Raw genomic sequence first — 16314 nt, 5'->3', positions numbered from 1 at the left:
TAAGCAAAAAGACTTTATTAATTTGAAAATATTAATTGGGAAGAATACATACTTTGTAAACGGGTTTCTACCAGAGCCTCTAATGTTTATAAATTTTTATCAACACAACTAATATACTACTTTATCCTGAAGCAAAAAAAAAAAAAAAAGAAATAGAATTCTTTTCCTAACTTTGTTGCCTGGTTTCTGCTTTCCTCATGTTCTCATTCAATTCCTTCCATCCACTATCTCTCTTCCTTCTGCATCTTCCATTTGCTCTGTTACTGTGCCTCTCCCTTTCTTCTCCCTTCCAAATTGGTCTGGCACCCATCTTCTTCTCTCCGCTCCCCCCATAGTCTGGCATCTGTCTTCTTCCCTGCCAGTGTCTTCTCCCTACTCTCTCTTCCTCATTTCCTTTGTGTCCTTCTCCCCCCCATCTTCCCCATGGCCTTTCAGCGTCCTTCTCCACCCCTTTGTCTTCCCCATGTGCTTTCAGCATCCTTCTCCCCCCCTCTGTCTTCCACAAGTGCTTTCAGAGTCCTTCCCCCCCCCTGCCCTTCCCATGGCCTTTCAGCGTCCTTCTCCACCTCTTTGTATTCCCCCATGTGCTTTCAGTGTCCTTCTCCCTCCTCTGTCTTCAAGTGCTTTCAGAGTCCTTCCCCCCCCTTCCTGTCTTCACCATGGCCTTTCAGCGTCCTTCTCCCCCCCTCCTTCTCTACCACCCCGGGTGCAGCACAGCCGGCCAGGTCCCCTTACTTTTGTGGCACTTCCCCGACCGACCGACAACAGCCCCGGTCCGACAAACCTCCCTGCCCTTAACCGCGAATCTAAATTACCTTCTTACAGCTGCTGTAAGAAGGTAATTTAGATTCGCGGCTACAGGGCAGGGAGGATTGTCGGACCCGGGCTGTTATCGGTCGGTCGGGGAAGTGCCACAAAAGTAAGGGAACCTCACCGGCTGTGCTGCAACCGGGGCGGGGCGGGCCGCCCCTCTCCCTTGGTAGCCACTCGAACCGCGAGGCTACTCTCCTTCTCCTTATCTGCCCTGCCTGCAGCACAGAGCCGAACGGAAGTCTTCCCGACGTCAGCGCTGACGTCGGAGGTAGGGAGGGCTTTGTTTAAGCTTTGTTTAAGCCCTCCCTCCCCTCCGACGTCAGCGCTGACGTCGGGAAGACTTCCGTTCGGCTCTGTGCTGCAAGCAGAGAAGGTAGGGAGAAGAAGAGCCGCGTACATCCAGCGTACATCCAGAAGACTGAGTGCATCCAGCCCCGCAGGAGCCCCGCGACCCTCGGAGGCGTCCCCATGGGATCCCCGCGACCCTAGGGGCGTCCCCGTGCAGCTCTCTAATGTAAAGTAAGGGCATGTAAACAGTACCCGGCGTATAAGACGACCCCCGACTTTGGGGAGGATTTTAAGGTACTGAAAAGTCATCTTATACGCCGGCAAATACGGTAGTTTATCCTTGTACTCCTTATGTAATTTTAATCATCTATGGATATGTTTGTATGTTTATTGTTCAAATGGTTTTATTTATTTCCTCAAATTTATTTTTGTTATACGCATTGAAAATATTTGATATTGCGTTTAAATCAAAATCTCAAACTTGAAACGAGTGCCCGTGAGATTGTGGGAGGGTTAAATACTCAAAACTTAGAAGAATAATAATTTACTTAAAGTTTTTGCTTCGCCAGCTTTCTGATATCTTTACATACAGTGGCGTACCTAGCATATGTAACACCCGGGGCCCATCATTTTTTGGCACCCTCCCCCCATCTGTAAGAAAAACATGATTTTTAGTAACAAACCACACGTCACACATGAGTACCTAGGAAAAGGCAGCATCTTACATATTGCAGTGAGCAGTACATCAATACACCCATTGTAAAACTAAACAAGCCAGACCAGCACAGATCAATCCTACACCGTCAATCCTAACAGAAAACCATGTCTTTCAAACACAAAGAACACAGAAAACACCTTCGCCTAGTATAGAATATGTCATCACAAACGAACCCCTCCCCCTTTTACAAAACTGTAGTGTGGATAGAATTCTGAGCATCAGAGCTGCTACCACCACGGCTGGCACTAAAAAACGCTCCACAGTTTTGTAAAAGGGGGGATAAAATAGAAATACAGTTTCAACACTCTAGCTCAGAGGTGCCCAAACTTTTTGAGCTTGTGAGCTACTTTAAAATGACCAAGTCAAAATGATCTACCAAAAATAAAATTAAAAAACACAAAGCACACTATACGCTGAGAAAATGTTAATTATCATTCCTATTCTGGGTTTTTTTCAAAGAGGTCAAGGCAGATGACTCTATGCATTGTCACCTCAGTAACAACCATACAAAAATAGACAAATATACCCCCATCCTTTTTATTAAACCACAACAGCAGTTTTTAGCGCAGGGAACTGCGCTAAATGCTCAGCGCTGCTCTCGACGCTCATAGGCTCCCTGCACTAAAAAACACTATTGCGATTTAGTAAAAGGGGGCCATAGTGCAAAATAGACAGCATATATAAATTCAGACACATTTTGATCACTAAATTGAAAATAAAATCATTTTCCTACCTTTGTTTGGTAATTTCATCTGGTTGCACTTTATTCTTTTGACTGTGCATCCAATATTTCTTCCCTTCTTTCAGCCTCCTGTATGCTTCCTCTCCTCCAGACCTCATTCCCTCCCTCAACTTTTTCTTTCTTTCTCTATGTCTCTCTTTCTCTGATTCTGTGCCCCATTTTTTTGCTTTGTTTCTGGTTCCCTGCCCCCCCCCTTCTTTCTTTCTTCCTTCCTTCCTCCGTGCCCCATTTTTTGCTTTTTTTTTCTGGCTCCCTTCTTTCTTTCTTCCTTCCTGCCTCCCCCATGCCATCACCGCCGCGTAATAGGCTGCTGCCGCTGCCGCAATCTTCTGCACGGGGCCGATCAACTCTCACCCGGACGTTCCGGGCAGCCAGGCAGCAATTGGCTAGCCAGAACGTCCTCTCGACGTCAGAATTGACATCGGGCCGCCGTGAGAGTTGGTCGGCCCCGCAGGGAAGAGAAGCAGGGATATCAAAGACACGGTGCCGGCCTGATCCCCGATGGCAGCAAAGGGAAGGGAAGCAGGTTGGGCACCACTGCTCTAGACGAGCCGCACTCTAAGAACAGTTGACCGCCCCCCCCCTTGGTACGCCACTGGAGCAGCAGCGTGTCTGGCCGGCTCGTTCGTTCAAAGCCGTGGGTGGCAGCTCCTTGCGAGATCCGTGCCTGCGTCTGAAGCCTCTCTGATGGTGTGACATCAGAAAGGCTTCAGATGCAGGAGTGGATAGCGCAATGAGCCGCCAACCAGCGGCTCTGAACGAACGAGCCGGCTGCTGCTCCAAAAGGAAGAGAATGATCGCCTCCAGACCGCGGGCCACAAATAAAACCTGGAGAGCCACAAGCGGGCTGCGTGTTTGAGACCGCTGCCTTAGAGGGAACACTGCCTAGGACCTTGGGGGAGCCCGGGCCCCCTGTCACCTCCGGGCCCCTGAATGCAGGACTGGTAGTACTGCCCTGATGGCGGCCCTGTTTGTAGGTCAGTAAGAGGAGTTTGAATTGTGTTTGAAAATGGATGGGAAGCCAATGAAGTGACTTTAGGAAAGGAGTAACGTGAGTATAGTGGCTGTCCCAGAATATGAGTTGTGCAGCTGAATTCTGGATGGATTAGAGGAGAGCGAGATGGCTAAGTAGAAGGCCTGAGAGTAGCAAGTTGCAGTAGTCTACGCACAAGGTGATGAGGACATGGATAAGTGTTTTGGTAGTGTGCTCAGAGAGGAAGGGTCGGATTAATAGAAGGGAATTGGCCAGAGTGCCACTAAAGAAGGGGGTCTGGGTCGTGGAATGGGTGCCAAAACAGAAGTGAGAACAAGGCAAAAGGCTGGGGGGGGGGTAGTTGCCAAAACAGAACGGCCATAGCGTCTTGAGCTGGCCCTGTGTGCAGTGTGCATTTCTAGAGGCAGTTACTGTCAACATGCCAGTCTTATCACTCTTCCAAGATATTCCATAGTATCATCAATGAAGGGAGTCTAACAGGGAAGAATCATAGCTTCCAATCAGTTAACATGCTTTCTTTCAGATCCTCCCACTTCAGTGGTCAGCGTTCCCTGGATTCTCAACAGCAAGCTTTCCCTTTGGGTTTACCTCTGTAGTGCTGATCTGTGTAGCTTGAATTCACCAGCTCATTCAGGTTGTCTGTTTGTTTGGCTATGTCCAGTAACAAGGGAATGGTTTTATTTCCCCCATTTTTTAGGTTCAGCATTGCTTTTAGCAGACAGGTTTTTCCAGTGGATGGATCTGTTAAAGGAAAGAATATATGAAAATGCATATCTATGATATAGGCAACTAACATTTCTTCCACTATTTTCCACAGTCCTACACAGGAAGGAGCAAAAGATCGGTGACCCTTGGCAGAACAAAATCAACACAGGTCTTCCAGCACTTGAGAATCTATGTAAATGGCCTGTAGTACAAATAATGACCTATTCAGTCTTGTACCAACACCAGACAGGCCTCCCACATGTCATTATCAGTGCAAGCCCTCTTGCTCTGGAATTCCGCACCGATCCATTTAAGGGAAGAAACATCTTTCGTTCATTTCAAATCAAAATTAAAGGCCTTTTTATTTAAGGATGCCTTTGGTTTATAACCGTCCTATTAAGGACACTCTGAGATTAACTTTTAATCGTTATATTAGATCCCCCTCCTCTCGTGCTTCCCATATATGTTTCTCTCCTATTTCTAATGTAGTTTTTGCCTCTTCCTTCTTGTTCCAGTATGTCTCTTTGTCTCAATTTGTTCTTGTATTGATTATTTGTATTTTATGTAATACTCATTTTTTTAAATTAATGTACTCCTCCTAGAAATATGAATAGGCGGAATAACAAATTTTAAATAAACTTGGAAACTGAGTATAAGCAAAAAAACCTGATATTCAACGCTATTTAATCGGCCAGGAACAGCTCCTAGTTGGTTAAATTAGCCAGCTGAGCGCTAATATTTAGCATGAGATAGCTGATGATTATTAACGCTTAGCAGCTAGTCTGGTCACCAGATATGTCACGCGACATAACCGGTTAGCACCAAAATTTATTGGCTGACTGGCTAAGTTTAGCAGCCAGAAAGACCCACATAAATAACAGGCCTAGCTTTGGCAGCTATAACTTAACTCCCCCCTCCTTTTTTACTAAGCTGCGATAGCGGTTTTTAGCGCAGGGAGCCGCGCTGAATGCTATGCACTGCTCCCGACGCTCATAGAGTTCCTATGGGCGTCAGGAGTAGCGAGCAACATTCAGCACGGCTCCCTGCGTAAGAAACCGCTATTATGGTTTAGTAAAAGGGAGGGGAGGGGAGTCAATCAGCCTATAAATGTCAGCTTAACTTAAAAAATGGAAATTCAATGCTGGTAACCAGATATGGTCTGCCACAAACCACGGGAGATAACCAGGCTGTCTCCCATGGTCTGGATATTGGGCCCATTAACTATTAATTATTCCAGGCTATTTCTTTTTTTTGCAATTGTTTATTTATGACAAGAAAAAAACAGCACAGCAAAACATCAGGAAGATCCAACAACAATACAGGCAGGCAATCTGCATAACAACAAAACTCCTGATGTCCCTCCCCCTCCCCCCACCCCCCTAGTGACAGTACCCTGCTCCCCCAAAAAATCCAAGAACACCACCAATAGGCACAATGGCACCCCAATGTGAGGAAAAGAAGAAAAATCAGAAAAGAAGTGGACAAAAGGTCACAGAACCCCAATAAGACAAATCTCCACAGATCCCATCCGGGCCGGAGCCAATACCTCAGCTGACAACAGAACTATCCATATCCAGACCCTCCATTGCCAGGTATCTCCCCGAAATATCGTGATATTGCTGCCATTTTCTAGTCAACAAGGCCGAGAGCCGATATTTCTCACACACCCAACCCAATTTCTCTCGCACCAGAGCCAAAGTAGGTGAAGCAGTACTGCGCCAGTGTTGAGCCACAGTCAGCCTAGCCGCTGTAAAAGCCAAGCGCACCAATCTATCCTGGGTGTCATCTACCCCTCCAGAGGGAAACCCCAACAAAGCCACCTCTGCCCTTCTCGTGAGGGGCACTTGAAGGAGAACCCCCACATACTTAAACACCTGGCTCCAGAAGTCTTGAATGGAGGGGCAACTCCACCACATATGAAAGAATGTTCCCCGCTGCCCACATCCCCTCCAACAGAAGTCCGTGCCCGTAGCGGACATCTTACTCAGGATCACTGGGGTGAGGTACCAGCGCACCAGCATTTTAAGCGCATTCTCCACCAACATAGGGGCCACAGCTAAATGGTGTATCCTAGACAAAATAGTTTCCCACAGAGATGCCTCAAACACCTGCCATAAGTCCCCTTCCCAAGCCAGTAAATACGGAGGCTTCCGGTCCTTATCCTGATGCACCCATTTATACAACAGCGAAATGCAACCTCTACGCACTGGAGACCCCAAAAGCTGCTCAAAGTCGGAACAGCTATAAGCTGCAGCATCTGCCCTTTTAGCCTTCTGCAAATAACTTTTCACTTGTAAATACGGGAAGAGGTCCTTAGAATCAAGCTGATAGAGCTTTTGGATCTCTGGAAAAGCACAAATGGACTCCCCCTCTATAAATTGGCCAAAGTACTGCAAACCTTTCCTTGCCCACCGCACAAATATCCCCCCATCTCTGCCCGGTACGAAATCAGAGGCATTGCACAATGGTAAATGATGCAACCCCTTACTACGACCCAGGAGTTTGCTAGCCTCTCTCTTCCACACCCTCATCGTCCAATTAGTAAACGGGTTAGAAATGTTTCCCAACTCCTATGCCCCCAAGTCCCCCCACATAAGCGACCCAAGGGTACGAGCTCCCCCCGAGCCACTCAAAACTCCCTGCTCTACCTGCACCCACAACTTCAAAGATGGCGCATGCCACTCCACTCCCGCTCGGAGCTGAGCCGCGCGGTAGTAATGCTCCAAATGGGGGATTCCCAGACCCCCTTCTGCTTTAAACTTGAACATGGCCCATTGAGCCACCCTGGGTCGTCTACCTCCCCACACGAATCGTAAAAGGTTCCACTGCCATCGGAGAAAATACTGTCTAGGGACTTCTATAGGCAAAACCTGAAAAAAATATAAGAACTTCGGTAGGACCAACATCCTAATAACCTCCATGCGCCCCATCCAAGACACATATAATGAGGCCCACCGATCCATATCCCTAGCTAGGGATGCTACCAAAGGAATATAGTTAAGCTGAAATAGGGACGTCCAATCCACCCCCAACTGGATACCCAGATATTGTATAGGGCCCTTAACCCACCGAAAGGGCACCACCCTCTGAATACACAGTATATCCACTACCGGGACCGATATATTAAGTATCTCCGTTTTAGTCATATTGGCCTTAAAGCCTGATAAAGCCCCATAGTCTGTCATAAGATCCTGAAGGGATCTAAGGGACTCCGCCGAGCCCTCCACAATTGCTAAAATATAGTCAGCAAATAAGGACAATTTATGCTCACCCCCTTGAACCCGTACGCCCTTCACCCCAGTGGCTAGTCTGATCTTTTGCGCAAGAGGCTCAATCACCAAAGCAAAAAGCAAAGGTGAGAGCGGACAACCCTGTCTCGTACCCCGCCTGAGCTCAAAAGGAGCAGAGTATACCCATTAATTTTCACACACGCCAGAGGTCCGTTATACAAAGACAGAATCCAAGACACATATCTGGCCCCCAGACCTACATGGCGAAGAACTGCCTCCATAAAACGCCAATCCACGTGGTCAAAGGCCTTCTCGGCATCCACCGCCACTGCTACCCAAGGACCTCCACTACGTCGGGCCTGCCAGATCAAGTTCAGAACTTTGCGGATTCCATCTGCCGCCTGCCTTCCCCCTATGAATCCCACCTGATCTGGGTGAATAAGTGTCGGCATGTGAGGGGATAAACGATCAGCCAGCACTCGAGCCAGAATTTTGGTATCAATACCCAACAGTGAGATAGGCCTGTAGCTCCCACACTGAGTGGCATCCTTCCCAGGCTTTGGTAAAATCGTGATCCCAGCCAGCCGCATATAAAAGGGCAATTGGGCTCCCTCTCTCAGATCATTATATAAACGCACCAACAATGGAGCCACCAATGTAGACATCTTCTTATAAAACAACCCCGTGAACCCATCTAAGCCCGGTGATTTCCCCGGTCTCAATTGTCGAATCACATTATGTACCTCCTCCAACGTAATGTCCTCATCCAGCCCTTGCGCTTCACAGGCCGTAAGGGATGCCAAGCCCAAATCCTGAAGATAATTCCCAATTTCTTCCCCCGACCCCTGACTCTCTGGCGTATAAAGCTGCTGATAGAATTTACGAAATCGTGCATGAATAGCCCCCTCAGCTGTCAAGGTTTGTCCCGAGCCATCCTTAATAGCCATAATATTAGACTGCGTCTGCTGCAGGCGCAGACGATGAGCCAGCAATTTCCCCTCTCTATTACCAGATTCAAAGAACCTTAAACGAAGACGCTCAAGATTGAATTGAATCTCCTCATCCTCCATCTTCCCCAATTCCGCCCGAACTTCCCTTATCCGAAGCCCAAGGGGAGCTCCCCCCTGGCCCCTCTTATGTTGATCTACCAGTTGACGTAAAGTCTCTCTCAGACTCCGTTCCTTCTGCAATTGAAGCCTCTTTTTATGAGCGGCCATAGAAATAAGCTCCCCCCGCAGTACGGCCTTCAAACTTTCCCATATCATTATCAGAGAGTAGGAATCAACATTATTATGCTCCAAAAAATCCTCAATAACCTGCTCCACCTTGCGGACCAGCTGCGGATCTCTCAATAAACTATCATTCAATCTCCAGTAGTGATCACCTACTCTCGAAGCACCCCATCGCACATCCATCCAAATGGGAGCATGATCTGACCAGCCAATGTCCCCAATGGAGGACCCCAGTAATCTACCCCCCCACCAGATACAACATATCAATTCTAGTATAGACCCCATGAACAGGGGAGTAGTACGTATAATCTTTATCCATGCAATGCTGAGCTCTCCACCCATCTACAATATTGAGTACGTCAACAAAGTGTTTAAGGCGTTTCCTATCGGACTTAAGCCGGTCCCCTCCAACCCCCGTAGAGTCCCACCTGGGATCCATAACTAAATTAAAATCCCCTCCCACAATCACCGACCCCTTCTTAACCTGCAGTACCTTGGCCAATACCTCATCGAAAAAAGAACCCTGTTTAGAATTCGGGGCATACAAATTCACCAGAGTGACTACCTCCCCATTTATCTGCCCCACCCAAATCACCCATCGCCCCCTCTCATCCCTCCATTCCCATTCAGGCACGATCTTAAGACGTTAAGCAAACAAAATGCCCACCCCTGCCTTTTTCCTTTCTTTCCTATTGGAGGCCCAGACCCTTCCCGGATATTCTCTATATTGTATCAGCTTCTCCCCAGGGCGCACAAAATGAGTTTCCTGAATGAAGCCGATATCAATACGCAGCCTCTTCAACTCCTTCAACAAGAGCTGGCGTTTACGTGGCATATTGAGGCCCTTAACGTTAAAACTGCCCAATCTCAAAGAATCAGGTCCCATAACCCAAGAATCCTACCCAACACCATGCACCCCTCTTCCCCCTCTCCCCACTCCAGACCCAAAAGCCCATGCTGTCACCTACCCATCCCCCTATCCCCACCCCCCACCAACCCCACCCCCTCCCAACCCTACCTATATCCACCTGCTCCTCAGCCCTCCCATGACTCCGGGTGACCCCACCCCAGCTCATGAACCCCTCATCCATTCCCCCTCCCCTCCCCAGCCCCCCAACAAGCAATCATCCTCAGTCATTCTCCCTTAGGCACCCTCGCACACTCACCACCGTGAATAAAACCCCTCACATCCAGCCCCCCACACATTCCAAGCAACACATCTGCCCAGTCAAGGCATTGAAAGTCCCAATTGTCCAAGTGCAGCCAAGCAGGATCCGCCATTGCTCACTCGCCAGTGCAATTGGAAGGTCCAGCTCCGCTTCTTCCATATGGTTCCTCCACCTCTCGACCACCAGCACCCGGTTTTCGTGACCTGGCCACACGCTCTCTCCAGCGAAATTTCTCTGACTGCTGGGTCCCTTGCAGGTCCGGCATCAGAACCTCTCCAGTAAGGATCCCCTCCTTCCGCAACAATTTTCCAGCCTCCGCTACAGTGGTCACTTTCTTATGGGCACCGTTAATAGTGAGAAGGAGCCCAAAGGGGAACAGCCATCTATATCTGAGGTTGTTCTGCTTCAGGATCATCACGATCGGGCGAAACTCTCTCCTGCGTTGCAAAGTAATAGCAGAAAGGTCCTGAAACACCTCCACTTTATGGGTCTTCCACTCAAACGACCCCAGATCCCGGGCCTTGCGCACCATCCGCTCCTTGTCGGCAAAATTGTGGAGACATGCAATAATGTCCCTTGGATAGTCATCTCGCTTGGGTCCCAGTGTGCGATGAGCCCGGTCCACTTTCAAGACCCCAATGGGTTCTCCACCGTCGTCAGCCAAGGAGAAGAGATATTGATATATCTCCTGCACCACCTTCACCGCATCTGTATAATTCGCCGATTCAGGTACACCGCGGATGCGGACATTATTCCGGCGGGACCGGTTTTCCAGATCCTCCACCCGGTGGTAACAGTCCTGCCAGTCCTTTTGGGCCGCCTCAAATGCCCCACTCAAATTTTGTACCACCTCCTCCTGCTCCCCCATTCTCCTTTCAGTCTCCTCCACTCTCCCCATGAGGTCTGCTATTTCCCTCTTGATTTCTTTCACTGCGTCCCGGATTTTCCCTTTGATACCAGCAACCTCCTGCTTAATGTCGCAAACCCATTGCTGGAGGTCTGCTTTAGTCACTGCTGCGGAGGAGGAGTCCATTCTTCGCAGTCTCGGAGAGGCCCCCCTCTCCGACTCTTCATCGGACCCGCTCTCCCCGGACTCATGCTGGGACGCGCACGAGGCTCCGCGCGACTGGCGCAGGCCGCTTTTTTCTAGCGCCTTCTCGTGCGGTCTCCCTTCGTCGGTTTTCTTTTTAGACGGCATATTATGGATCCGCTCTGCTCACCAGGTGCCCAGCTCGCTACCGCGGCGTGCCTGCTCCTGATCGGGGGAACATTAACTCCAGGATCAGAGCTCCGGCTCTAACCCGCCATTCAAGGTGATGACGACACCGGAAGTCCTTCCAGGCTATTTCTAGCCTGTTTTTTGATGGACGACTGAGACACTTATGCCTGATAATTGCATGCCATGTACATAGCAGCCAATCTTTTGAAACTGATTGAAGGTGCTAAACCCAATGGAAATTACCCCATTCCTGGGCACAGTCATGGAGTTTGCTCAATATTTGGGGTGCTCAAGCATCCATACCACTCACAGAGCTTGCTCCTATAGCCTTGTAGCAAATCTGTTCCTGTTTAAGCTCTAGGTTCTCTGCTATTAAAGACGACTCGTGTGAAATACTATGACTGGTTAACTGAGAAAAGGCAAATTCAATGTTCCCCACATTTGATAGGCGCGCCTGGCTTTGTATGGAAAAGATGCTGAATGAATTGGTTATTTTTTGATGGAGATCTTAAATCAAGAAACCAGAAAAAAAGAGGCTATGGTCTATAGTCCAAGAACACCAAAGTAAGATGTCTAGATTTAATAAATAATGCAATAAACAATCTAAAACAGACCCAGCATCTCTTTGAAATGCAAAATACTCTGTGTTGGGTATAATTGTGAACTCATAATTAAAATTGGTGGTACTTCTCTGTTGACAACAAAATTGTGACTTCTTTTTGTGATGACATTCTTATGTTAGAATAAAGGAACAGATGACTACACGGTCATTCTCTTCATCTTGATGCAGCTTTTTTAGGCCAAACATGGCCGTTTTGGGTCTGTTTTAGACATTTTAATTGCATTATTTATTAAATCTAGACTATTTACTTTGGAGTACTTGGTCTGCTTTTTTGGTTGTTTATCTCAGTGATTCCCAACCCTGTCCTGGAGGAACACCAGGCCAATCGGGTTTTCAGGCTAGCCCTAATGAATATGCATGAGAGAGATTTGCATATGATGGAAGTGATAGGCATGCAAATTTGCTTCATGCATATTCATTAGGGCTAGCCTGAAAACCCAATTGGCCTGGTGTTCCTCCAGGACAGGGTTGGGAACCACTGGTTTATCTTATATTAAAGACACATCAGGAAACCCTTCTTATCCAACTTAAGTGAATGCTTTATACAAGGAATTGAGGGTATCAAAATGATCTTTAAAGCTAGGATAAAATGTTAGCTTGATGACCGGAGACAGAGTGACTCTAGTACAGGGGTGGGCAACTCCGGTCCTCGAGGGACAGAATCCAGTCAAGTTTTCAGGATTTCCTCAATGAATATGCATGAGATCTATTTGCATGCACTACTTTCAATGCATATTCATTAGGGAAATCCTGAAAATCCGACTGGATTCTGGCCTTCAAGGACTGGAGTTGCCCATCCCTGCTCTAGTATGTCTGAGGCTTTGCATCACAAAAGAAATAGTTCTGTGGGCTACCTTTGAATTCTGAATTTGTCAGAAGTTTCATGGTCTTGTGCAAGTAGTCAAAAAGGCCTCCCAGGTCCTCTGTGTCTTCCTTCACCACAGCATCGAAGATCCTCTGCCGACTGTAAACTTCTGTGGGCTTCACTAAAGAGACTCTTTTATTGTAGAATAAAATGCAGATTAGTCTAGAACCTCTTAAATCAAGGGGAAAATTACAAATCAGCCGTGATAAAAGCCTCCCCCCACCCCACACATATAATGATACAATGGAGGGAAACTCAGAAACATTTTTAGCATTGGATGGAGTTTTAAGTTTAAATTAACTTAACTTTCCACAATTTCATATCCAACTTATATTTTTTTAATTCCACTATAGGAAATGTCAATTAATTATTTTCTAGTTAAATTTATTGATTCCTTAATAACTAAATGACTGAGAAGCATTGAAAGCCTTTGAATTCCAAAATGTCTCTACCTTCTCTCAGCAAATAAGGAATCATGAAATTATAGAGAACAAATGGGGGGGGGGGGGGGAGGTGGGGGAGAAAAAATCCTATAAAATACAAACCAGGGAAATCTACTAGAATTGCTGAAACTCACAAGATAAAATTTGTGAAAAATGTTTCACAGACTGATTCTCCTGGCAGAAGGCTGTGGATGCAACCATGCCTCCATTTCAAAGCTCTTCAAAAACAAAAAAAAAGAGTTGTCTCCCATCTGAAACATTTGGTGCTCCTTTTATTAAGCTGTGATAGAGGTTTCTACCATGGTTCAGTGAGCTTACTGCTCCGACGCTCATAGGAATTCTATGAGTGTCTGAGCAGTTACCTCGCCAGGCCGTGGTAGAAACCTCAACGGCGTCTTAGTATAACCTAGCACTGAAGAGATAGAATCCTATCTTCCTTCCTTTCTCCTTTTCCTTTGCTGCCTGTTGTTCTCTCCTGTTTATTATGGTGTCCTTTCCTCCTGTTATATTTTAATTTATTTCTACGTCGCTTTGCTATCCACCCAGAAAAGCACCCATAAACATAAACATAATCAGAGTAATAGTGACTTTTCAAAGGAATGTGGTAGACATCTGTCACCTGGTTAATGTGACATAATTCGAAGCTATCTAACCGGCCAGAAACGGCCCCTGGCCGGTTTAATAGTATTTTGGCGCCTAACTACAAATATTCAGCATGAGATAACTGGTTATCTTCACTGAATATTCATGGTCAGCGCTGAAAGGTTAACCAGCTATATCATGTGATAACCACTAATATTCAGCACTGAACAGCCAAGTTTAGTGGCTAAATCAGGTTGCATAAATAGCAGGCCTATCTTTGGCTGCTATTAACTTAACCGTCCAGCGCTGAATATTGATTTAGCTGGTTACGTTAGTGTTGGCCAACATCGCCCCCCCCCCCTACCCCAGAGGGAGGGGCTTCAGGGCTCCTGTGAAGTTGCTGCCTTTCATGGGAAGCTGTGAGCATGCTCAAGAGTTCGCACATGCTCAGTGTATGAACTGATCTCCGGTAGGCTACAAATGAAGCCTGGGTCTTGATTTTTGAGGTATCCGGTCCAGACTTCCAGAAAAATCATGTTTTTGCTATTGAAACTTTTGGGGATGTAGGTCGATTTAAACAGTTTCAACAGTTGGGGGTCACCTGGAAAACCCTTATTTGACTTAGTTAATATGGTTTTTGAACCATTTAGTTAATTGGATGATTTTAAAAGTATAGTTTTGTGTGAAAATTGCCCAGCACCCATGTGATTGCACCATTTTAAAATTTAAAAGCACCACTCGATCTCCAACTTGCTGACAACAACGAGCAACTTTAAATCATTTCGAAAAGGAATCAAAACCCTGTTATTCAAAAAATTTATCCAGATATCTTAACTCTTCCCCTCGTCTTTTCCCCTCCCTTGTAAATCCCCCCTCAAACTCTCACCCTCTCTTGTAATTTTTTCTCTCCAAAGTATCAACCATGTATACAGCTCCCTAAATTGCAAATCTCCTGGAAATGTCCAGTTATCTTCTTTGTAATCCTAATTCCTAAACTGTAATTTTCCTGGAAATGTCCAGTTAGCTTCTTTTGTAATCCGCCTAGAACTGCAAGGTATGAGCAGAATAGAAGTCACTAATGTAATGTAATGTAATATTTACAAAGACAGACAGACTTACAGCCAACAGTGGAAAAGGGAGGTGGAACTACAAAATTTTTAGAAAAAGGCAACGTTGAAGGATCACATAATAGGAGGGGGGTCTAAAAAGCAGGAATAGAATTTTAATTTTCAAAAGCATCTTTAAAAAGAAACATTTTCAAAAAACTTTTAAACTTCTCTACAGCAACAGAATCTGAATGCCCAGATGTCATTATAGAATTGTCACTCAGCACACTTCATCTTGGTGCCCAACCTTTTATAAAATTGTCCCCTAAGGGCCTTGATAAGGGTGACTGCCCTTCTACAGGGACATGATACAGCTGCAAACCTCAGGCTACTGCATCTTGCACAGAGCCAGTCATTGTTTAGCAGTTGCAAAGTATCTTCTGTGACTTCTGATCTAAAAGTAGCCAAGCGGGGGCGCTGTCCTACTGGCATGACCAAGGAGCAGTGAAGTCTGCATGCCAAAATGTTCCACTTTGTACTCTAGTCTAATGTCAGCAGGAAGTGGAATCTATAGGGTGAGGCTGAACTGTATAAATGATGCCTTCGTTTGGTTAGTTCTAATTGTAGATGCATAAATTAACATCTGGTATACTTCAGTGTATTGGGAATGGAGAAATTTGATGAAATAGATCATTTCTGACCACAATCTTGGGCTATTTAAAAATAAAAATATACTATAATTGTAATGCGTATGATCAAGAGCATGCAGAGGGCTCTTGGTAACCCAGAAATCACCACACCCAGCTCAAACACTTGTGCACTGGTTAAAGGCTAAGCTGGCCAGGAGTGAGGACAATTACCACCACAAACTCTCCCTCTCATGTTCCAAAACATTCTTGAAATCTCTTCTCAGCCTTAGCTATTAGGAGCAATGCTCCATTCTCCTTGAGTTCAGCTATGGCCCACTCACAAAACTAATTTGAAAATGAGCATCTCCTTTGCCATTTTTTCTTGAACTGTAGTTCTAGGCCCCTTCCAAAGAAATGTCTCCCCTCCCACACCAGATCCTCACAAACAATTCCTGTATGGATATATACAGTATGTATGCGTGTGTGTCTATGTTTTGTGTATACAAGTCATAAGAACATAAGAGCTGCCATCTCCGGATCAGACCTTAGGTCCATCAAGTCCGGCGATCTGCACACGCGGAGGCCCTGCCAGGTGTACCCTGGCATAATTTTAGTCACCCGTATCACTCTATGCCTCTCATAAGGAGATGTGCATCTAGATTACCCTTACCCGTATCACTCTATGCCTCTCGTAAGTAAATGTGCATCTAGTTTACCCTTAAATCTTAGAACGATGGATTCCGCAATAACCTCCTCTGGGAGAGCATTCCAGGTGTCCACCACTCACTGCGTGAAACAGAACTTCCTGATATTTGTCCTGGACTTGTCCCCCCTCAGCTTCAGTCCATGCCCTCTTGTCCGTATCACATTGGACATTGTAAATAACTGTTTTTCCTGCTCTAATTTGTCGATTCCTTTCAGAATTTTGAAAGTCTCGATCAGATCCCCTCGCAGTCTCCTCTTCCCAAGGGAGAACAACCCCAGTCTCTTAAGTCGTTCCTCGTAATCCAGTTTCTC

At 46.3% G+C, this 16314-nt stretch overlaps 1 protein-coding gene across 4 annotated transcripts in view; it reads right to left on the bottom strand.

The window, feature by feature from the left end:
• LOC117348861 (transient receptor potential cation channel subfamily V member 1-like) overlaps nucleotides 1-16314 on the bottom strand; it is a 68204-nt gene that overhangs the window by 36531 nt on the left and 15359 nt on the right. For all 4 annotated transcript variants that reach the window (XM_033921426.1, XM_033921427.1, XM_033921425.1 and 1 more), the window contains 2 exons: nucleotides 12587-12729; nucleotides 4144-4296 (listed from right to left, as the gene is read on the bottom strand). In XM_033921426.1, the coding sequence (XP_033777317.1) occupies nucleotides 4144-4296; nucleotides 12587-12729 (296 nt within the window). The remainder of the gene's footprint in view (nucleotides 1-4143; nucleotides 4297-12586; nucleotides 12730-16314) is intronic.

This window comes from Geotrypetes seraphini, chromosome 15 (genome assembly GCF_902459505.1).
Source record: "Geotrypetes seraphini chromosome 15, aGeoSer1.1, whole genome shotgun sequence".
NCBI classification, from domain to species: Eukaryota; Metazoa; Chordata; class Amphibia; order Gymnophiona; family Dermophiidae; genus Geotrypetes; species Geotrypetes seraphini.
This window is presented reverse-complemented; position numbering and strand designations above follow the sequence as displayed.